Below are 23,960 nucleotides of genomic sequence, written 5' to 3' on the forward strand. Positions count from 1 at the left end.
AGAGCGAGAGGAACCCGCTGACCAGAAGAGCTTACACTGTACAAGAGAGCGAGAGGATCCCTCTGACCAGAAGAGCTTACACTGTACAAGAGAGCGAGAGGAACCCGCTGACCAGAAGAGCTTACACTGTACAAGAGAGCGAGAGGATCCCTCTGACCAGAAGAGCTTACACTGTACAAAAGAGCGAGAGGATCCCTCGGACCAGAAGAGCTTACACTGTGTACAAGAGAGCGAGAGGAACCCGCTGACCAGAAGAGCTTACACTGTACAAGAGAGCGAGAGGATCCCTCGGACCAGAAGAGCTTACACTGTGTACAAGAGAGCGAGAGGATCCCTCTGACCAGAAGAGCTTACACTGTACAAGAGAGCGAGAGGAACCCGCTGACCAGAAGAGCTTACACTGTACAAGAGAGCGAGAGGATCCTGCTGGCCATAAGAGCTCACACTGTCCAGGAGAAAGGGGACCCCACTTACCAAAAGAACTCTACATGTGAGAGATTGCCCAGTGACTCAGAAGATGGGAAAACAACTCTTCTAAAGAGTGCTCCACTAGGAGCCAGTGACCTGTAATGGGCCAGGTACTGACCACCGCTGTACAAGGTATGATGATTTGTAAGATGCCATAGCTGCAGAGTATTATGGGAAGTCTGCACAGCAGCGCAACATTAGTCTGCTCCCTGATGCTTTTTTTCTCCTCTTAGCGAATCTCAAAATGTTTGTGTGAAACTGCGAATTTCAGGAATTTCAACTCTAAACTTTGTCCTCAGCAGATCGACCCGCTCATCTCTATTGGCCATGTTGTCACTGCTTTCATCTTGCTGAAACATTCACAAGGCAATAATCACTTGATTAGATCCTTTAACAAGTACATGAAAATTCCCCTTCGAAGGGTTATCTTTTCCCTGTGTAAACCAGGTCAATGAGCAAACAATTAATGATGGCGAATATTGACTATTTTTTATGTCTTAAATATAATTGATCAGCAGTTCATCTTCCTGTGTAAACAGGGAATGTTCTGCGTATAGCCGTCTAAATCATAAGTGGTTAATCCTCAGGATTAATTCATCATGTAAAATGATGGGCTATTTTGATGCCCCACATTATCAATTGACGCTTGTGAGCAGTTCATCCCATCTGGTAACAGCACTCCTCTTAAATCTTGCTTTTTTTTTAGTTTCTTTAGATATTTACTTGTATTTTCTGACTGACATTGTTGCTGGCTTGTCTGCATAGCCCACCAGTCTAACCTTACATGGCTGTGAATAAGAAAGGGAAAAAAAAAAATTAAACATGTGCAAAAATCTGTTCCCTGTGGTGGCCCTCTCCCTCGAAAAACAGGCCTGCAGTCTTTCTGCATCAAGTCATGGGAGGCAGCTGCTGCTGCTCTTGTCCCAATTTGATTGTTTCTGCTTTCCAGAGTCTCAAGGAACATTCTGTTTCTAATGCTCAGTGAAATGGTCTATAACTTGTCTTTTGAACAGTCTGCTTCCATGACTGACCAAAGCAAAGTGCCAAAATCTGTCCTATTACTGATATGTACACCTGGTAATGTCATTGACTTGTAAATGTGCCTCTTCACGACAGCAGTTGGACGCTTTTCCAGACTGTAATGTGGGCTTGCTTAGGCTGATGGTAAAAAAAATTTGAGATCTTCACACTTGCCTATTTTATCCTGAAATATGCCATTTTCGTGATAACATTTTAACTTAAAGGGGACCGCTACTCGACTTGTATTGCATAAATCAGAGCCTGATATGTTTTTCTCTGAAAAGCTTCGACATGAACATATTTGAGCCAGCTGAGGACTATAGGGAGAGACCTGACTAGTCTGGTGTGGCTTCTTGCTGATTCCGCTCTCTGCTCTAGGTGATTGACAGATTTGTCCCTATGTTCAGTGGGTACGGAAAGTATTCAGACCCCTTTAAATTGTGTACTCTTTGTTTCATTGCAGCCATTTGGTAAATTTAAAAAAACTTCATTATTTTTATCATTAATGTACACTCTGCACCTGGGCTGTGGAGTTGGTAAAGCCCCCGTTACACACTGCGATATCGCTAGCAATATCGCTGTAAAGTCACCGATTTTGTGACGTTAAAGCGATATTGCTAGCGATATCGCTGCATGTGATACTTACCTCCGACCGGCTCCCCCGCTGGTTATCGCTGATCGAGCGAGAAGCTCCTGGATCACTTCTCGTCGTCAGCTCCCTGCTGGGCTTCCTGCTGTGACGACGAGCGACACGTGGAGCCGGCGGGAGGACGCAGGATCGCCACGTCTGACAGGTAAGTAGCAATCCCCGTCCCCAGCGATGTCGCTGGTGAGATCTGCCTGTGTGGCAGCTCACTAGCGACCACTTAGCGATGCACCAGCGATCCTGACTGCGTCATATCGCTGGTCGGGATCGCTGGTACATCGCTAGGTGTAACGGTACCCTAAGCCAAACCTGCGACTCCGACTCCTCAATGTCCCTTCCTCCGACTCCAACATATATTGCTTATATTTAAGTGAAAAATTTATTGTAGTACAATGTGAACATCTGACATTTAATCATTTTTGATACAATAATCAAGACCTTTAGATAGAACATATATTTATTGGAATACAACTTTAGAACACAAAAAACTTTAATAAATTGTAAATATGTAATACACTATAATATCGATTACACATATACAGTGTGTGTGTGTATGTATGTATATATATATATATATATATATATCTATATCTATCTCTCACTATGTAATATACTATGTAAGTGGCAAAAAAAGTTTTGAACAAAAACATACTAAATAACATTTGTGCAGTCTATGAATTTGTTTGAAGAAATAGGAATGCCTCCATCAGATCCTCCTTGATAGATGACCTAAAATCTGACCTAATAATTTTAAGGCTAGAGAACAACCTCTCTACACTAACTTGGGTTGGAGGCAAAGCCGTAACCACGTGCGCAACATCTCAACAATTTCCAAGTATAAAGGAATTGCCTCATGCACAGTCAGTTTTGATGAACGGTTGAATTTTTCTTTGAGAGCAAGTGAAACATTTTGCTGAAATATGGTCAATCTGCTTGCTATAGGAGATGGAGTGAAATCTTTTTCCTTGCAGCAACGCTTTGCCTGCTCCATATCATCCAAATACTTGTCAAAGTCAAACTCCTCATCTGATGAGGACGAATATATGGCAGCAGTAGCACTGTCAGGACCCAAGTCCTCAGCGCCTGGCAGTCATCCTGGATTCCACTCATCCTAACTGCTACCTGAGTCAGAGCTTCTTTTCCTTTAGTAAGTTGTTGATCATCAAGCAATATACGATGACTTGGGTCCACATAAACCGCTGCCTGAAAAATTTTATTTTCTCTAGCAACCTTCCACGACGGCATAGGTGGTTGTCTCCACGCCCTAATGGGGGACAGGAAGTACGAGAGGTTAAAAGGTCCCACCTCCCTCTCACCAGTGTCTTTCCTGTCCCCCATGGGGCATGGAGAGGTTCGGTATGCTGTGTGGCCGGCTGCTGCAGCTTACCTGGTATCCTAAGCCGGGCAGTGGTGGTCGGTGGCGCTGCCTCCCCTCCTCCAGACTGCTCCTGTCTTCTTAGAATTCGGGACTGTTCCTGGCCCACCCGCGCTCTCCCAGGGGGAGTTAAGCGGGCCAGTGATCCCTGATCGGAGGCCTCACGCAGCTCTGGTCTCTCCTCCTCCTGCTGCGCGGTGACCCGCAAGTGACGTCACGCGCGGTCACTTCCGGGGGTATGTCTGACGACTTCCTTTCATGGTGGCCCCCATTCAGCTGCCGGCGCGTGGAGCTCGCCAGCACCCGCTATTCCCAGGACCCAGGGAGGAGGAGGGGGAAAAATGAAAAACTGCGCTGAGGGCGGGGTTAACCCCTTATTAACCCGCCGGAAGACGCCGACAGGTAAGGTGAAATCCCCTGTCAGCATGGACGGTTCTTCCTGCCCTGCGTCTGCAGAGCCGAGCGCTGCCCCAGCCACAGTGAGTGTTACCTGGGGTGGGTCCTAGTGGTGCGGTCCTGGGATAGAGGTCCTCAAAATGCTTCTCCCCCTTTTTTATAGGGAGAAAAGTCTGCCCACAAAAGCACCAATACCACCAGCAAGTCAGCCAAATGTGCCATATGCAGTGCAAAACTTCCCTCAAATTGGGTGAAAAAAACGGTCAGGCTTGCACGGACAGGGTGGTCAGGGCTGAGCACCCGTCACTAATTGACAAAATCTGCAGCCTGGTTACTTATCAGCTCCAGACCTCTCTGGCTGCCCCGTCTCCCCCACCACCACCACCTCCTCCCATTGTAGGCTCCCCATCCCCAAAAAAAGGTCCTGAGCAGAGGACCACAAAAAAGCGGCTTTTTCGAGCCCCCCAGAATCGGCTATCCCAGCCGAGAGGCAAGGGAAAGACTGGAAGATGAAGTTATGCGAAGGGGAGAGGCAGGAACATCCTGGTCCCCCAGCAGCAGCAACAGCCACAAGAAAAACAATGACTCGACCCCGGTGGGGGGAAGGCTTTCGAGGTTTATTCACTCTTGGCAGATTTCCAAGAGCCCCTGGGTCCTCAGCGTGATCAGGGAGGGCCTGCTGCTAGAACTCAAATCCTTCCCCCCGCAGGGTATAAGATACCTCCCTACCACCTCGGGAGTCCCCAGCACTAAAAACTGGCATCCAGCTCCTGCTCCAATCAAACGCCATCTCTCCGGTCCCTGTGGAGGAACGGGGAAGAGGGCATTATTCCAGACTGTTCCTAGTGAGAAAACCCACAGGAGAGGCAAGAATAATAAATCTGAAGGGCCTCAACCAACATATCGTATATCACAGATTCAAGATGGAGTCGGTGAAGACCGCCATTCCTCTGATAGGGCCGTCTCACTAAATGGCAACCATAGACTTAAAGGATGCCTATTTCCACATCCCCATACATCCTTCTCACAGGAGGTATCTGAGGTTTGCGATCCGCCAGGGTACAGAAGTCAGGCACTATCAGTACAACATGCTTCCCTTTGAGATAACCTCTGCCCCTCGAGTATTTTCCAAGGTTATGGCAGAAGCTGTGTCCCACATCAGAGGGCAGGGCATATGCATTGTGCCCTACCTGGACAACCTGATAATAGGAGCCTCCTACCAGATCCTGGAAAGCCAGGTGACTCAAACCCTGAGTATTCTTCAATCATTGGGGTGGATCCCGAATATAAAAGTCAGATCCAGCCCTCCCATGAGATAAAATTCTTAGGAGTCCTCCAAGATTCAAGACAACAAATGACCTTCCTCCCAGAGCAACATCAGAGGTCCATAATATCAAGGATCTCAGCTTTCAGGGAACAAAGGTCCCCAACCCTCAGGTCAGCCATGTCTATACTAGGGTCAGTGACCTCCTGCATTCAGTCAGTGCCTTGGGCACAGGCCCACTCCAGAATACTCCAGTCCCACATCTTGGGGAGCTGGAACGGGGATCATACCTGCCTGAACAAGAGTTCAGACCCCAGGAAAGGTGAAAGCTTCACTATTATGGTGGCTGGACCGCAAGAATCTGTACAAGGGAATCAACTGGTCCCAGATTCCCCTGGTCAAGGTAACATCAGATGCCAGCAAAAAAGGCTGGGGAGCTGTGGTGTCCCGACAACCATTCCAGGGGTTGTAGAGCCTGACAATGAGTGCAAAATTCTCAAACTTCAGGGAGCTGAAGGCCGTGGAGGAAGCTCTTCTGGCAGCAAGACACCTAGTCCAGGGCCATCATATCAGAGTCTATTCGGACAATGTAGCAACAGTGGCCCATCTTCGACACCAAGGCGGCACGAGATCCAGCAGCCTAGAGGGCCTTTCTGGTCGAATATTTTGCTGGGCCGAAAGACACCTCCGTTCTCTAATGGCAGTCCACCTAAAGGGTACCTCCAACCTTCAAGCAGATTTCTTGAGCAGAAAATGCATCCAGCCTGGAGAGAGTGGAGCCTAAACCAGAGTGTCTTTCAGAGGCTGGTCAACAGGTGGGGTCTTCCAGAGGTGGATCTACTGGCCTCAAGAGAAAATGCCCGAGTGAGAAACTACTTCTCCCTGAACCCCAGAGACAGATCCCTGGGGGTAGATGCCTTCCCGCCAGTTCCAATCCTTGCCGCAACCCTGAGGAAAATCTGGGAGCATCGGACCCAAACCATTCTAGTAGCCCCGCTATGGCCAAAGAGGAGCTGGTACTCTCTAATTATGGAGCTACCGGTAGACGGGCCATTCCACCTACCCCTGGAAGATGACCTTCTCTTGCAGGGCCCTCTACATCACCCAAACCTCTGGGGAATGAAGTTAGCGGCCTGGTTACTGAGACCCAGATCCTGAGGGCCAGGGGGCTATCAGAAGCAGTAATAAAAACCCTCCAGAAATCTCGGAAACCATTCACCATTGCTATTTATAACAAAATATTGGAAGTTTTCCTCATGGTGTCTGCCAGATTTGCCTGACCCAGAAAACCCTAACATTTCCTGTATCCTGGATTTCCTACAGAGGGGGTTTAAGCTAGGTCTAAAACCCAGCACGCTTAAAGTTCAGATATCAGCATTAAGCTTCATGTTCGACTGTGACTTGGCCAACCACAGGTGGATAAAAAGATTCATCACATCAGCCACTAGGCTACATCCAAAAAGGCTAGTCGCCGTTCCACCTTGGGACTTGAATGTGGTACTTACGGGACTCACTCAATCACCCTTTGAGCCCCTGCCATCCTGTACTCCTCAGCTGCTCTCCTGTAAAGTGGCCTTCCTTATAGTGATAACCTCGGCAAGGCGAATAGAAGAGCTCCAAGCTCTCTCAATTAGGGATCCCTACCTAACCATTAGGGACGATTCCATAGTTCTTTCCCTTGATCCATCGTTCCTACCAAAGGTTGTGTCTGACTTCCATAGATCGCAGGAAATCATTCTTCACTCGTTGTGTCAAAACCCAGCGAACCCTAAGGAAAAGGGGTTTCATATGCTGGACGTGAGGCACATAATTCTCTACTACTTAGTGTACCAAACCCTAGAGAATTGATCACAACCTATTTATCCATACTTCTGGTCCAAACAAGGGAAAGAAGGTAGCAAAAAACACCATTGCCAATTGGATTAAGAAAGCCATCTCCGAAGCATACCTGGTGCAAAACATCGCTCCCCCTACGGGGATCAAAGCGCATTCAACACGATCTACCTCTACTTCATGGGCTGAGAGGGCAGGCGCATCTTTGGAGCAGATTTATAAGGCAGCAACCTGGTCCTCCCTACATACTTTCGCTAAACTCTACAGGTTGGACCTTGTGTCCAACAGGGATCTAGTCTTTGGCCGAAAAGTTCTTCAGGCCGTTGTCTTCTCCCCCCCCCCCAGTGCCGTATAGGTTGCTATGCCTCCTATGCTGTCGTGGAAGGTTGCTAGAGAAAATAGATTTACTTACCGGTAATTCAGTTTCTAGAAACCTTCCACGACACCACTATTTCCCTCCCTGCATTCTTGGACAAAATTCTGAGAATCTTAAGGTAACCAGTGCTATGGTAATCAGTTATACGTCAATGGTGAGAGGGAGGTGGGTGGGACCTTTTAACCTCTCGTACTTCCTGTCCCCCATTAGGGCGTGGAGACAACCTCCTATGCTGTCGTGGAAGGTTTCTAGAAACCAAATTACCGGTAAGTCTAATTCTATTTTCCAATAGCTGTCTCTCTCCGCTTCATTGAAGCAGAAATGCCATCTGCGATTAAATCTCCTCTTTGTGACAGGCAAAATAGCAAGTTATTTCACTCCTTTATGAAAATGCCAGGAGTTAAATCCTTAGCTTGTAATTTTTTAGTCACGGTAAATAGGTGATTAAGCAATTCCTTCAATTCAGCCACCTGTGTCCATTGACCTTCATTTAGGGTTACCTGAGGGTTCGCCATATCTATAAGAAACTGTTTTAGCCAGGATCAAAACTGGGGGGGCAGAACCTCATACTGTTTCGCAGAATCTCATACTGCACACCTCAGCTGCTGCAGAACCTTATACTGCACACCCCTACACTTGAAAATAAAGCCTGCACCTTAAGAAGATGTGGTGGTGATGAATGCAGTCTATTTATTCCAACTATCAATTGGTGTTAATGTGTTACTGAAGACGAGCAATGCCTGTCCTGGGCGTCCTTTTGGGCAGCTATGAGGTGTACCTGACTGGTGCTAAAAAAAAAAGTGTTGGTCTGTGTGCTACCCGGCTTTCATTCCTTTTGGTACAGATAAAATATGGATAGACAGATATGGATAAATGGATAGAGCAAATTTCTAATCTGCTTTTGCTATTGAAAGCATTATCTATGAGCTCAAAAACCTTTCAGGTGATGCGGTTTTTTAAAAAGCTGATCTGCTTTTGCAGCTGAAAAACGTATCCTCAAACACAGCAAAAACGCTGTGTGAATGTAGCCTTAGATCGGCAAAGAACAGCCATTTATAGGACATTTCATAACTTTCACAAATTCCTATGAAAAAAAATTCAGCACATTCTGCATTGAACTACTGTACCCAATTTATTATATATTTTAGGAGTCGGACCATTTTATACCGACTCCACCAAAATGAGCTCAGACTCCACGACTCCCAACTCCACAGCCCTGCACCTCATCTTGACTGAAAATAACAAATGTAGAAGTTTTTGCAAATTTATTAAAGGCAAAATTGAAATATCACATGGTTATCAGACCCTTTGCTCAGTATGGATTAGAAGCACCCTGTTGAGCTAATACAGCCATGAGTCTTATTGGGAATGATGTAACAAGTTATTTCATACCTGGATTTGGGTATCCTCTGCCGTTCTTCCTTGCAGATCTTATCCTGTTCTGTCAGGTTGGATAGTGAACTTTGGTGGACACCTATTTTCAGGTCTTTCCAGAGGTGCTCAATTGGGTTTAGGTCAGGAGTCTAGCTGGGCTGGTAAGGAGTCTAGCTGGGCCAGTCAAGAATGGTCAGAGTTGTTCTGAAGCCACTCCTTTATTTTAGCTGTGTGCTTAGGGTCATTGTCTTGATGGAAGGTGAACCTTCTGGTGGTCCCAAACTTCTAACATTTAAGGATTATGAAGGCCATTGTGCTCTTGGGAACCTTGAGTACTGCAGAAATTCTTTTGTAACCTTGGTCAGATGTGTGCCTTGCCACAATTCTATTATATCTCAATTTCTGCCACAAATTTGTTCAGACCTAACAAAGGCAAATAGGCAAAAATAGATGAATCAATAAAACCAATCATTTATTAATAAATTTCATAAAAAGTTTTTTTACAAGGAAATTTCTAAAAAAGCCAAGGTACAAATGTAATGATAAATGCTCAGAGTTCAGCTTTATACTACATAATCACATATCATACAAACTGTTTTTTTCAATCTTTTTTTCCCATACAAATGTTCATTACTTAGGCATAAATTCATATAGTTATATATATTAAACTTCCATCTGAATGTTTCCTCAAACATTTGTACCTTGGCTTTTTTAGAAATTTCCTTGTAAAAAAACTTTTTATGAAATTTATTAATAAATGATTGGTTTTATTGATTCATCTATTTTTGCCTATTTGCCTTTGTTATGTCTGCACAAATTTGTGGCATTCTCGTGGTCATTCTCGCAAAGGATTACTGGGACCAGAGCGTGGAGAGAGGCAGGATGGCTGCGCGGGATGTCGGAAGGTGAGAATAACAATATTTTTTTATTTTAATTCTATTTTTTTACAGGGATATGGCATCAGCGCTAAGGAACACAGCGATGCTGGGCGCTCGGCATCGCTGTGCTGATCGCTGGTGAAGCTGTTTGTTTGACAGCTCACCAGCGATCACATAGCGACTTACCAGCGATCCTGACACGTTGATATCGTTGTCAGGATCGCTATGTGTGACTTCAGCTTTACCCCATAGTCACCAGTTGGCTCTTCAAACTGTTTTCGCTGAAACACTGGAGCTATTCAGAGGAGAACATACCTGGCTGCAATTTATCCTGTATGTTTGAGCACCATGAACTGAGTGATGGGTCCCATTTGATAGGCTGTGTCTGTCTAACATGGATTTCAGGATTACTACTTATTCTTTCGAAGTGAAACGATCATCAGAAAATGACCAGTTGCTTAACCACTTCACTCTGGGCCATTTTCCTGCCCTTTTGTTTCCTCCATAAAACATGCAGTCTCAGTGACTCGAACACATTATCCAAGCACGCCCAAGATTCTCAGATAACGTTATCAGAGTACATTAGCTCATCACTAGTTATTACCTGTGTAAAAATTGCCTGTCTGACAGCAGGGAAAAAATTGTAGCCCTTCACAACAATAAGCAAGCAGCTTGGCGAGAAGACAACAGCTGTTGGCATAATTATTAGAAAGTGGAAGAAACACAAGATGACTGCCCATCTTCCTTGATCTGGGGCTCCATGCAGGATTTCTTCTCGTGGGGTAAGGATGATTCTGAGAGGTCAGGATTTGGCACAGAACTACACGGGAGGACCTGGCCAATGACCTGAAGAGAGCTGGGTCCACATTACTATTGGTAACCCACTACGCCATCATAGATTAAAATCCTGCAGGGCACGCAAGGACCCCTGCTCATGCCAGCACATGTCCAGGACCCTTTGAAGGTCACCAATGACCAACTGAATGATCCAGATGAGGCATGGGAGAAGGTCATGTGGTCGGAGGAGACCAAAATAGAACTTTATCTATCCACTGTTTGTTGTGTTTTGGAGGAAAAAAGGATGAGTACAACCACAAGAACACTGTCCCAACTGTGAAGCATGGTGGGTGGGGGGGAAGGAAACATAATACTTCCACTGTCTGCTTGGTTGGCAAATTTACAGCTCTTGCAATATACAAAAATAACATAAAACCCATAATTTGGTATCACATTATTATTTGTTAAAGAAATGTCTTAATTATTTTGCACGGTGGAAAGCAAGAATAGCTTTAACTTACATATTCATTTTGTTTGTGCTGCCTCGCAAAAATCAGTACAGTTCTTGGTTTAAGTTATATCCTATGTAGTGATGTGTCGTTCGCGAACGATCCGACACAAAAAGCCGGCTCCCTGGTGTGAACGATGGGAGCCGGCACCCCAGTGAGAACCACTAAAATCCCTTAATGGCTTTCACTAGGCGTAAAATCCCGGTGTTCGGCAGACTTAATGCTGCCCACCTGAACAAAACTCCGCCCACTCTGCAATTTAATTGGTTCTTAGAAAGTGGGCAGGGTTTCAGACGCCTGAACACGGATGCATTAGAGATCCATTTAGGATCCAAAAAGAGGCGGCTCTTTTTGGTGAGCGGAGCCATGAGAGCTGGATCACCAAAAAGCCGGACTGCCCATCACTAATCCTATGCTAGCTATGATTTGCATTTTTTTTTTTTGTCTAAATTTCCAAATACCTTATTCAGATGAATCCTGCCCTTCCTTCCCGATGAAACCCTTTACTATAATGTGGAAAATGGAGAGGCTTTGGATTCCTTCTGGCCTGGGTCTTTTTAGGTGACTTTTTAGTACATACAGGTATGGTTCACTTCATATATCTGTTTGCCTAAAAACACTAGATACTGCTGAAACAGAAGCCAAACTTGGTCAAGTGTAATGTCGATTTACACGGGTTGACTTGCATCACTAAACTTCCATAGTAAATGATGCAAAGGCTACTGTTATTATCAGAGCGAGTCCTGTTTACACAGGACGATGCACCTATAAGAGTGAAACAAAGGCAAAACGTCTTGATCTAAATTTACAACTTCAGAATTTGACACTGTGCCCCCCCCCCCCATATGGGATTAAGAGATTTGGTGTATTTTAACATATTAATACATTTTTTTTTATTGTTGATTTGATATGGGCCTGGAGCTTGTATATTCTCCCTAGTTACAGGGGGAAATTCAGCCTACTGCCTATGTAGCAGAGCTGAGTGCATCTCCCAGGACCCAGCAGCACCTAGCCAGTTACATTAACCCTGGGTTTGGAGGAGGGGTCACTGTCAGTGCTTCCTAATCTGTATACACAAACCAGCGCTATTGTATACAGCAGGGGTCCTCAAACTTTTTAAACAGGGGGCCAGTTCACGGTCCCTCAGACCATTGGAGGGCCGGAATATATTTTTAAAAAAAACTATGAACAAATTCCTATGCACACTGCACCTATCTTATTTAGAAGTAAAAAGAAACAAAACAGGAACAAATACAATATTTAAAATGAAGAACAAGTAAAGTGTTAAAAGTTAAATCAACAAACTTACCAATATTTCAATGGGAACTGTGGGCCTGCTTCTGGCTAATGAGATGGTCAATGTCCGGTTCCATATTTGTCACTGCTAATCGTAACAAGTGATGCAAGTGTTCATCAGTTAGTCTAGATCTGGTTGGAGATTTCAGATGTTTCATTCTGGAAAAAGAATGTTCAGACATAAGTGCTGCCAAAGATCGTTGCCATTTTGAGTGCATGGTTCCTGAGATTAGGGTATGTCTCAGAGGGGAGAGATGCATAGAAATTAGGAAGGCTGCTTGACTTGAACACGTCTTTCAGAGAGTCACAATTCTGTAGTTCAGCCAGTTCCATTTGGTAAACTGTATCCACATTTTCAATGTCAATAGAAAATGGGTTACGGAAAAGCTGTATGTCCTGTCCATGGAGATGAAGCTCTTTAAATCTAAATTGGAACTGCTTTTGTAAGATTTCCAGTGAATCCACGCATGTTTTGTTTGGGAATGCAACCAATGGTTTTTCCGCTAACAAATTTTAAGTTGTGGAGAGATGGCAGAAATTTTCCTCCACTTGTTTGAGGAGGCCTAATTTTACTTCAAATGCTTTCACATGTGATTGCATATCACAGATGAGCTTCCCCTTTCCTTGAAGTTGCACATTTAAACTGTTAAGTAACTCTGTTACATCTGTCAGAAAGGCAAGGTGCCATTTCCATTCTGCATCATTGAGCTCTGGTATTTCTTCGTTTTTTGAAAGCAGAAATTCTGTAATCTGTGGAAGTAAGTCCTAGAAACGTTTCAAAACTCTCCCTCGACTCAGCCAACGGACTTCTGTGTGGTATAGAACATCTTCATATGCAACATTTAGCTCAGACAGAAGTTCCTGAAATTGTCTGTGGTTTAATGCATTAGCTCTAATGGTAATTGTCCCCCATAAGCGGCATAGTAGTTCCCCCCCATAAGCGGCATAGTAGTTCCCCCATAAACAGCATAATCCCCCCAAGCGGCATAGTAGTCCCCCATAGGCGGCATAGTAGTCCTCCATAGGCAGCATAGTAGTCCCCATAAGCAGCATAATCCCCCATAAATGGCATAGTAGTCCCCCATAGGAGGCATAGTAGTCCCCCATAGGCGGCATAGTAGTCCCCCATAGGCAGGGCCTGGAGTTAGAGGAAAAAAAAAAGCCAGTACTCACCTATGTCCTCCGCTGCTCTTAAGCGCGCGCTCTTCTCCGTCTTCTTGCACAGGCGACAGGACGTCATCAGGCTGCGCAGGCGGCGTGATGATCACGTCGTCTGTGCTACATATGGAAGGCCGCAAGTCCTTCCTCGCCGCCTTGTAGCTCCGCCCAGGAATAAAGGGCCTCCCGGCATTGAAATCAGTTAGTGATGTTCATCAATGTCGGCGGGACTGACGGGCCAGATAAATGTCCTCGGCGGGCTGCATGTGGCCTGCGGGCTGTAGTTTGAGGACCCATGGTATACAGTGTATACAGCAATTGGAGAGGGTAAACATGATAAACATTTTTTCTGTGTGGATTCTGGATGTGTCTGACAGCCACTGCTTTGCCTTCACAACTGTAAATTCTTTACTCTGCATTGACATTTTAAAACGTCTGTACATTGTGAAGTGTGCACTGCCCAGAAGTTCATAGTCTGGGCAGTCCAGAAGATCTGCCTCTAACAGCCTGCTAACCTGGTAAATGCCACTGTCAATCTCTAACATTGGGGGCGCAATCATTTAAAAAAAATAAACTGAATTTATACCATTAAAATAATGAAAAAAAACTAGACTAGATTACAGTGTAAAAAACAATTGCCAAAAAGTCATAATTGTGTTCACAGCGTTTTGAATTTTTGCATTCAAAATTACAACTCGTCTTACCAAAAAAAACCCTTAGGGTATGTGCACACTTTGCGGTTTCTGCTGCGTTTCCGCAGCGTTTTTAGCTCTGCAGAAACGCAGCAGTTCTGCTGCGTTGCACAGTACCTTTATTTCCTATGGAAATAAAAGAAAGCTGTGCACATTCTGCGTTTTTTTCCGCGTGGTTTTGCTGCGGTTTTCAAAACGCAGCATGTCAATTGTTTGGTGCAGAAAAGCTGCAGTTTTACAACTCATCCATTATGAGGTGTTTTAAACCGCAGGGCAAAACCGCAGATAAACCGCAGGACTTTGTCCCGTGGATTTACCTGCGGTTTTCTCTACAAAATCTGCAGAGACGAAAAAACTGTGTGTACATACCCTTATACGTTTGTATAGACAAGAAAATAAAAACTTTATGCCTTTTCAAAGAGGGGGAGAAAACGAAAACGCAAAAAAAACCCCCTGATATTGGTGGTATCAGGAAGTGGTTAAAGGCCTTGCGACTTTTTGTTCTTTACAAAATGTAAACAAAAATTTTTTTTTTGTGGCACATTATAATATATGATAATGCTAAATTTAAGTTGATAGGTTTGTGGTTATTTATAAAAAATATCAGAAACTTGTCAAAAATGTACAAAAAAATTGCGGTTTTTAATGATTAGCCATTTAGTCCAGTTAGTCATACCACACAAAAACATTAATAAATAAGATTTCCCACATGTCTGCTTAACATTAACACCATTTTTAAAATGCTAATTTATTTTGTTAACCTTTTAGGAGGTTTAAAAATGCAGCAGTTTTTCATTTTTTCAAGGAAATCTACAAAATTTATTTTTTGAGGGACCTATCCAGGTTTGAAGTGACTTTAGGGGGGCTATATATTGGAAAACCACAAACTTGACACAATTTTAAAAACAGCACCCACTGACATATTGAAAACTGCTGTCATAGTTTATTAACCCTTCAGGTGATTTTCAGGAATTGATGCAAAGTGGTACAGCAGGAATGAAGAAGTTTGTTTACCACCTAAATGTCGCTGACTTCTAAACAGGCCGCTATAGCCGGGAGACTCTAAGGCTGCTATTTGGCCATGAACTGCTATGGCAAACATCAGGACTACACAATCATGATCTCGGTGTGTCAATTAGATTAACGCCTTCACGACCAATGACGCCACGAAAACCTGTGCCAATCCGATCAGTGACGCCTATGTCGCGTCGTGACTTTAAAGCCCCCCTGCGATGTGCTGCCACTGTCATTATCTGCTCCCCCCCCGCCATCCCTCCGCCCCCCCTTCCGATTACCCCCCCCACACCCCATGATACTTAGAGTGCCGCTGTGGCTCCCAGTGTCCCGGACCATGGGCGCCGCCATCTTGGTACATGGCGGGCGCTTGCGCAGTGCGCCCGCTGGCTGCAGATTTATTCATTGATGTTGATCACTGTGATAAACTCTCAGTGATCAAAATAGAATGAAAAGTAAATAAACCCCCCCTTGATCACCCCCATAGGCAGGATCAAATGATTAAATAAATTCTTCGTTTAGGGTTAGGGCTAGGGTTTGCGCTGGAATTAGGGTTAGGGTTGGTGTTGGGGTTAGGGATAGGGTTAGGGGTGTGTTGGGGTTAGGATTATGGCTAGGATTATGGTTAGGGGTGGGATTAGGGCTAGGAATGTGGTTAGGAGTGTGTTGGGGTTAGGGTTGGAGTTAGAATTGAAGGGCTTCCACTGTTTAGGCACATCAGGGGGTCTCCAAACGCGACATGGTGCAACCATTGATTCCAGCCAATTCTGCGTTCAAAAAGTGAAACTGTGCTCCCTCCCTTCCATACTCCGACGTGTCCCCAAACAGTGGTTTACCCCAAAATATGGGGTATCAGCGTACTCAGGAAAAATTGCACAACAACTTTGAGGGTCTAATTTCTCCTATTACCCTTGGGGAAAATAAAAAATTGGGGGCTAAAAAATTATTTTTGTGGAAAAAATGATTATTTAATTTTTTTTTATTTTCACGTCTCTGCGTTATAAACTTCTGTGAAGCACTTGGGGGTTCAAAGTGCTCACCAGACATCTAGATAAGTTCCTTGGAAGGTCTAGTTTCCAAAATGGGTTCATTTGGGGCGGGGGGTTCTACAGTTTAGGCACACCAGGGGCTCTGCAAATGTAACATGATGCCCACAGACCATTCCATCAAAGTCAGCATTTCATGTCACTACTTCCCTTCCGAGCCCCGACGTGTCCCCAAACAGTGTCGCCCCCCCCCCCCCCCCACAAATGGGGTACCAGGGTACTCAGGACAAACTGGACAAGAACTTTTGGGGTCCAGTTTTTCCTGATACCCTTGTGAAAATAAAAAAAATTGCGCACTACAAAATTTTTTTTTTTAGGACAAAAAGTATTTTTTTATTTTCACGGCACTGGGTTATAAAGTTTTGTGAAGCACATGGGGTTCAAAGTTTTCACTATGCATCTGGATAAGTTCCTTAGGGGGTCTAGTTTCCAAAATGGGGTCATTTGTGGCGGTGCTCCAATGTTTAAGTACACAGGGGCTCTCCAAACACGACAAGGTGTCCGCTAATGATTAGAGGTAATTTTCATTTCAAAAAGTCAAATGGTGCTCCTTCCCTTCTGAGCCCTGCCGTGCGCCCAAACAGTGGTCTCTCCCCCCACATATGGGGTATCTGTGTACTCAGGACAAACTGGACAACAACTTTTGTGGTCCAATTTCTCCTGTTAGCCATGTGAAAATAAAAGATAGCATGCTAAAAGGTCATTTTTGTGGAAAGATTTATTTTCACTGCTCTGCGTTACAAACTTTTGTGTAACTCTTGGGGGTTCAAAGTGCTCACCACACATAAGGGGTGTAGTTTCCAAAATGGTGTCACTTGTGCGGGGGTTTTGACTGTTTAGGTACACAGGGGCTCTGCAAACGCGACATGATGTCCGATAACGATTGGAGCTAATTTTCCATTCAAAAAGTCAAATGGCGCTCCTTCCCTTCAGAACCCTGCCGTGCGCCCAAACAGTGGTTTATGACCACATAGGAGGTATCGGAGTACTCAGGAGAAATTGCCCAACAAATTTTAGGATCCATTTTATGTTGCCCATGTGAAAATGAAAAAATTGATGCTAAAAGAAAATTTTTGTTGGAAAAATTAAAATGTCAATTTTTTCTTTCCACGTTTCTTTAGTTCCTGTGAAACACCTGAAGGGTTGTTAATCTTCTTGAATGTGGTTTTGAGTAGCTTGAGGGGTGCAGTTTTTATAATGATGTTAATTTTGGGTATTTTCTGCCATATAGACCCTTCAAAGTGACTTCAAATGTGAGGTGGTCACTAAAAAAAATGGTTTTGTAAATTTTGTTGTAAAAATGAGATCACTGGTCAACTTTTAACCATTATAACTTCCTAACAAAAAAAAAATGTTTCCAAAATTGTGCTGATGTAAAGTAGTCATGTGGGAAATGTTATTTAGTAACCACTTTGTGTCACATAACTCTCTGGTTTAACAGAATAAAAAATTCAAAATTTGGAAATTGAGAAATTTTCTAAATTTTTGCCACATTTCTGATTTTTTTCAAAAACGCAAAAATTGTTGACCTAAATTTACCACTAACATGAAGCCCAATATGTCACAAAAAACATTCTCAGAATTGCTAGGATCCGTTGAAGCGTTCCTGAGTTATTACCTCCTAAAGGGACAGTGGTCAGAATTGCAAAAAATGATCAGGTTATTAAGGTCAAAATAGGCTTGGTCATGAAGGAGTTAAAGGGAAACCCCCCACAATCAATAACTTAGTGGATGTAGTCACTTTTTACAGCAGCAACTAAGGGGTTAAACAGATATGGACGGTGCCAACACTGATCGTTTGTGATACAGAAAGTTGTCAGCTATAGTGTACAGCCGACAGCTGCTGGATTGTCACCTGTATGGGGATGATATTCGCTTAAATCTAAGGTCAGTAAAAAGACGTATTGGCGGTCATTAAGGGGTTAAAGCAAAAAAGCACTGAATGCCACAAGACCAAAAAGTTGTTACTGATGAATCTCATCTTTCTATTATGTTAAGGTCTTTGTGAGCCTTTGTGTTAAAATCAATTTTCCGTAATTATTTTCTATTTTTATTTTTCCTTAATAGTTGTACTTGTGGTAAAAAATAAAAAAATAGACCTGAAAGTTTAACAAGGCTCAAATAGTCCTCCTAGCAACTTGTCCTGGCATGTGTTGGCAAGTGATTTGCATGTCATTACTTGTAGCATCTGGCTTTTATTTTCCTTCATTTTCGGGGCGCCACAAAACTAATTATGTCTGTTTTCAGACTCATTTAAGCACAACAGGGAGGGAAGGCGTGAAATAAAGCTTTAGAGCTTCTTGATGCAAAGAACTGAGCAGCAAAGGAAACACTTACTCTATGGTATTGCAGGTGCCACCTTCAATGAAGTTTGGGTAAAGAATTAGTTATCGCTAAATTTTATTTTACGGTCTTCTCACTGCTTTTTATAGCATTTTAAATTTGCTTTAACTTCCATTCCCGTCCACTACTGGACAACTCGTTTTCAATGGAAGGTAGTAATGCTGTGGGTGTTCAGTTTGGGTTGTCCAGTAGTGGTTTCAGCTAGTACCCTGATGTTGCATGTTAATGGAAAAACTTTAGCCCAGATTCATCAGTGTTTACACAAAATGGTTTAAAGGTCTCCATGGTTTTGCAGAACACTAGGTTGCAGTAAAATTGCTCCTTTTGATGTTTTCATGCTAGTTTCGGCCAGCTCCGTCAAAGTAAGTGGGGCTGAGGCCGGACTTAGGTGGAATGTGGTATGCCGAAGTGACACATGCTCATCTAATTCTTGGCGAATTATGGTGTTATGCCAGAAATGTTACGTAAGGCCCAGATTTCACCTTAATGTTTCAGAGAAAACATAATTTGAAAATATGTCTGGGAGCCATAGAGAGAGACCTGATAACTGGTGCAGCCCCAGGTCAGTTTCTTTCTGCAACGGTTGATAATCTCACATTGGGAGAGGCCTAACAGAAAATCTTTTGGGGTTTGAAGGTAGTTGCAGCTCCAAGAATATTTGCAAACTAGAGGCCATTGCCCATAAAGGATAGGCTAAAGCTCCTCAGTCAGGAACACTGGCAGAAGCCGCAGTCTGGCTATGCATCGCATTTGCAGCAGAACACCTTTCAGCCAAACGGAGACACTGCGATGCGATGGACTTGGAGAAGGTAAGCTTTTTTTTTTTTTTTTTTTTATAAATTTGTGATAAAATAAGCTGTGCATATAGAGAGGTTTCTGAAAGCGAACAACCCCTGTAAAAGTGGAATATTGTGTTGCGTGGGGAGAAACTACTTGTTTGGCTCATTAACAAACAGCAGAAAATTGTAATAAATTTTACTAAAACCTAATTTGCTTTGAGGGTAGAATACGTTAATTTTGACTAATTGTACTACGTAACATACCGCAATCGAGGTTGTCCATGTTCTCTTATGGCAGGCCAATAATGGGGCCATTCTTAACAGCTTAGTTATGTACCTAGATATATAATATTTTAAGTGGTTCTAGTCAACCACATTTTGTCATCTGGTTGCCCTAGGTTTTTGTGAGTTGACATACAGGAAGGTGTGTGTGTGTGTGGGGGGGCTTATATTGTAATGTTTCCTGTAATGACTTTCCATATCGACTGTATTTGTGACCAGTAATTAACTGTTAAATAGTTGGTCTTATTAATGCCATTTCATGTATAGGAAAGTTCAACTACTAATCTAACATAGAAAATCAATAACGGCAGATACGTGAATTTGTTTGCTGTGACACTGTACTACATGGCACTAGCTGTTTGGTACACCTTATTTGGCTTTTTTATCTTTTGTACAATGAAAACCGTGTTTGGTTTGTCAATTAACTTTTTTTTTTTCCTTCTCTTTTAGGCTGGTCTAAGGGACATTTTTATTGATGGGGTGGTTTCCAGAAATAGAGCTCTGAATGGTGATATTGTGGTTGTGAAACTGCTTCCACGTGAGCAATGGAAGGTTAGTAGTGACAAAACTTATTACAAGGGTCTTTCACTATAAAATGACAAACTGCAAACTGATTAAAACCAGATTTCCCGTGGCCCTTTTACGAAGATCCAGCAATCCAAGGTTTTTTTGTTTTACATCTTGCTGATTTCTTGCAGGGTATATCCATTGTCTAATGTCGGTCATCTTAGAGAAATATGCTTTTTTTCCTCAACTTATGAGCCACTTTCTCTCATGATTTCTGCTGTTGTATAGCACAGTTGGTATCAACATCATCTTATTCTCACGGACACTAGTAGACATATAAGTTAGCCCTACTATGTGTGAATCAAAAGAACAGGAGGCAAGCATTAATGCATTGTTCAGTTAGTGAAGTCACTCATTCTGTGAAGAAACTGATGTCAATTACGGCCCTTATTTAAAGGAGGGCAGCAAATGTTTTACCTGCTAGTTTATTTCTTGCTCAGTGAATAAAATGGATCGTTTCCAAACATTGTACCCAACGAGAAGCTGATTGGCAAGGTGAAAACATATAAAGTGCAGAACATAATTGGCTGCTGAGCTAAAAAAGATTTTCAGTGATTTAAAATGGCAAACAAAATCCGAAACACGTGGTATGAAAATATACTAGCATTTGCATAGATCACGGAATCACAAAAATGGCAAAGAAGCATCCAATTATCAACTCTGGGAGATCAAAGAAGATATTCAGTTACCTGTGAGTCCTGCAACCATCAGAAGATGCCGACATGAAGCCAACCTATTTGCATGAACCCCCCTAGAGTGCCATTGCTGAAAAAAGATGTGTTGAAAAGGTTAGTTTGCCAAAGAAAACTGTCTGGCCTAAAGAGAAATGACGCAACATTCTATGGAAATATAGCAAGAGTAAGACCCAATATGAATAGACAGTTTGTGAGACTACCCATGAACACAGAATTCAAGCCACAGTATGCAGTGAAGACTCTAAAACATGGAGGTTCAAGCATAATGGTTTGGGAATGTTTCTCATACTAGGGAGTTAAACCCATTTTTCACATACCAAGCACCGTGGACCAGTTTGAAGAGCTCATGTTGCCTTAAGCTGCAGATGAAATGCCCTTAAAATGGTGTTTGGGCAGGACGATGACATCCAAACACATCAGCAAGCAGGCAACATCATGGTTCCAGACCAACAAGATTGATATTTTGAAGTGGCCAGCTCAATCCCCAGACCTCAATCCGATTGAGAATTTGTGGAGTAACATCAAAAAATTCAGTTTTCAGTATAAAACATAATGCAAATGAACTGTGGAATGTAGTCCAGTCTGCTTAAGGCCCGTTACACACAGAGATCTTGCTGGCGAGATCGCTGATTTTGTGACGCATCAGCGATCTCTCCAGCGATTTCACTGTGTGACATCCAGCAGCGACCGCCCCCCCCCCCCGCCGGCTAACGCTGATCGTGCTGGATCGTCCTGGGCAGTTTTTTCATCGCTGGCCAGCACGCATCGCAGCGTGTGGCAGCAGGAGCCAACGATCAGCGATGCTGCATGCTGGTATCCAACGTAAACATTGGGTTTCTAAGAGCCGCGCGGCTTAGAAACCCGATGTCTACCTTGGAAACCAATGTTACGCTGGTAACCAACGTAAACAGCAGGTTTCTAAGAGCAGCACGGCTCTTAGAAACCCGCTGTTTACGTTGGAGACCAGCGTGACGCTGGTTTTCAAGGTAAACATCGTGTTTCTAAGCTGAGCGGCTCTTAGAAGCCCGATGTTTACATTGGATACCAGCTTGCTCGCTGGTCCTGATCGCTGGAGGGGCTGTCTGTGACAGCTCACCAGCGATCACCCTAACTATGTCCCAGCAATCCCATCCATGTCGGATCGTTGGTGGGATCGCTGGGACATCATTATATATAACTGGGCCTTTAGGCTGGATTATCTGTTTGTGGGTGTCATATGTTAATTGCTTTAACCCCTTAACGACCGCCGATACGCCTTTTAACGGCGGTAATTAAGGGTACTAAAACCACAGCGCCGTTAATTCACGGTGCTGTGATTTAAGTGAATAGCGCCCCCCAGTGTCGGATTTTCTCCGGGGTCTCGGCTGCCAGGGGTAGCCGAGACCCCAGAGAACATGAATCGGTCGGTTTTTACCGACCCCCGCTTTTGCGATTGCCGTTATTAACCCTATAACGGCGACCGCAAAAAAAAAAAAGCTGCGATTTTACATTTAATTTCTCTCTCCTCTGATGTGATCGCACATCAGAGGAGAGAGAAATAGGGTCCCCGATTCCCCCCCCTGGTACCTCTCCGTGGCCCTCCGTCCCCTCCCGGTGGTCCCACGTCCCGCCGGCATCCTCCGATGGGCGCCGCCATCTTGAAAATGGCGGGCGCATGCGCAGGGCGCCCGCCGGGAATCTGCCGGCTCCGGCTGGCAGATTCCATTCATTATTTTGATCACTATGATAAACGATCATAGTGATCAAAATAAAAAAATAGTACATAACCCCCCCGTTTATCACTCCATTATATAGGCCAATATAATGAAATCAAGAAAATTATTTTTTTTTTCAGTTTTCCATTAGGGTTAGGGTTAGGGTTGGGCTAGGGTTAGGGTTGGGCTAGGGTTAGGGTTGGGTTAGGGTTGGGCTAGGGTTGGGCTAGGGTTGGGCTAGGGTTGGGCTAGGGTAGGGCTGGGCTAGGGTTGGGCTAGGGTTGGGCTAGGGTTGGGCTAGGGCTGGGCTAGGGTTGGGCTAGGGCTGGGCTAGGGTTGGGCTAGGGCTGGGCTAGGGTTGGGCTAGGGCTGGGCTAGGGTTGGGCTAGGGCTGGGCTAGGGTTAGGGTTGTGCTAGGGTTAGGGCTCGGGTCACGACTAGGGTTAGAATTAGGATTAGGGATTAGGGTTGGGATTAGGGTTAGAATTAGGATTAGGGTTGGGGTTAGGGTTAGGGTTGGGATTAGGGTTAGGGGTGTGTTGGGGTTAGGGTTGGAGCAAGAATTGAGGGGTTTCCACTATTTGCCAACTTTGGGGGTCTAAAAAATCACTTTTGTGGAAATAAAAAAAGACTTTTTATTTTCACGGCTCTGCGTTTATAAACTTTTGTGAAGCGCTTGGGGGTTCAAAGTGCTCACCACACATCTAGATAAGTTCATTAGGGGGTCTAATTTCCAAAATGGGGTCACTTGTGGGGGGGTTTCCACTGTTTAGGCCCATCAGGGGCTCTGCAAGCGCAACATGATGCCCGCAGACCATTCCATCAAAGTCTGCATTCCAAAATGGCACTCCTTCCCTTCCGAGCTCTCCCATGCGCCCAAACAGTGGTTCCCCCCCACATATGGGGTATCGGCGTACTCAGGACAAATCGCACAACAACTGTGCGGGTATGATTTCTCCTGTTACCCTTGTAAAAAATAAAAATTTGGGGGCGAAAAGATCATCTTTGTGGAAAAAAGTAGATTTCTTATTTTCACGGCTCTACGTTATAAACTTCTGTGAAGCCCTTGGGGGTTCAAAGTGCTCACCACACATCTAGATAAGTTCCTTAATGGGTCTAGTTTCCAAAATGGGGTCGCTTGTTGGAGGTTTCCACTGTTTAGGCACATTAAGGGCTCTCCGAACGCAACATGGCATCCGATCTCAATTCCAGCCAATTCTGCGTTGAAAAAGTCAAACGGCGCTCCATCCCTTGCGAGCTCTGCCGTGTGCTGAAATAGTGGTTTACCCCCACATATAGGGTATCGGCGTATTCAGGAGAAATTGTACAACAAATTTTGTGGTTGATTTTCTCTTTTAACACTTGTGAAAATAAAAAAAAATTGGTTCTGAAGTAAATTTTTTGCAAAAAAAATTTTAATATTAATTTTTTACTTCCACATTGCTTTAGTTCCTGTGAAGCACTTAAAGGGTTAATAA

The 23,960-nt window shown here is 44.0% G+C and overlaps 1 protein-coding gene across 2 annotated transcripts in view; it reads left to right on the plus strand.

Moving 5' to 3' along the window:
• DIS3L2 (DIS3 like 3'-5' exoribonuclease 2) overlaps positions 1-23,960 on the plus strand; it is a 663,234-nt gene that overhangs the window by 75,173 nt on the left and 564,101 nt on the right. For both annotated transcript variants that reach the window (XM_073589330.1, XM_073589329.1), the window contains one exon: positions 19,977-20,078. In XM_073589330.1, coding sequence (XP_073445431.1) covers positions 19,977-20,078 — 102 coding nt within the window. The remainder of the gene's footprint in view (positions 1-19,976; positions 20,079-23,960) is intronic.

The sequence above is a fragment of the Dendrobates tinctorius genome, unplaced genomic scaffold (genome assembly GCF_039654945.1).
Source record: "Dendrobates tinctorius isolate UK_male_01 unplaced genomic scaffold, ASM3965494v1 ptg000107l, whole genome shotgun sequence".
Classification (NCBI taxonomy): Eukaryota; Metazoa; Chordata; class Amphibia; order Anura; family Dendrobatidae; genus Dendrobates; species Dendrobates tinctorius.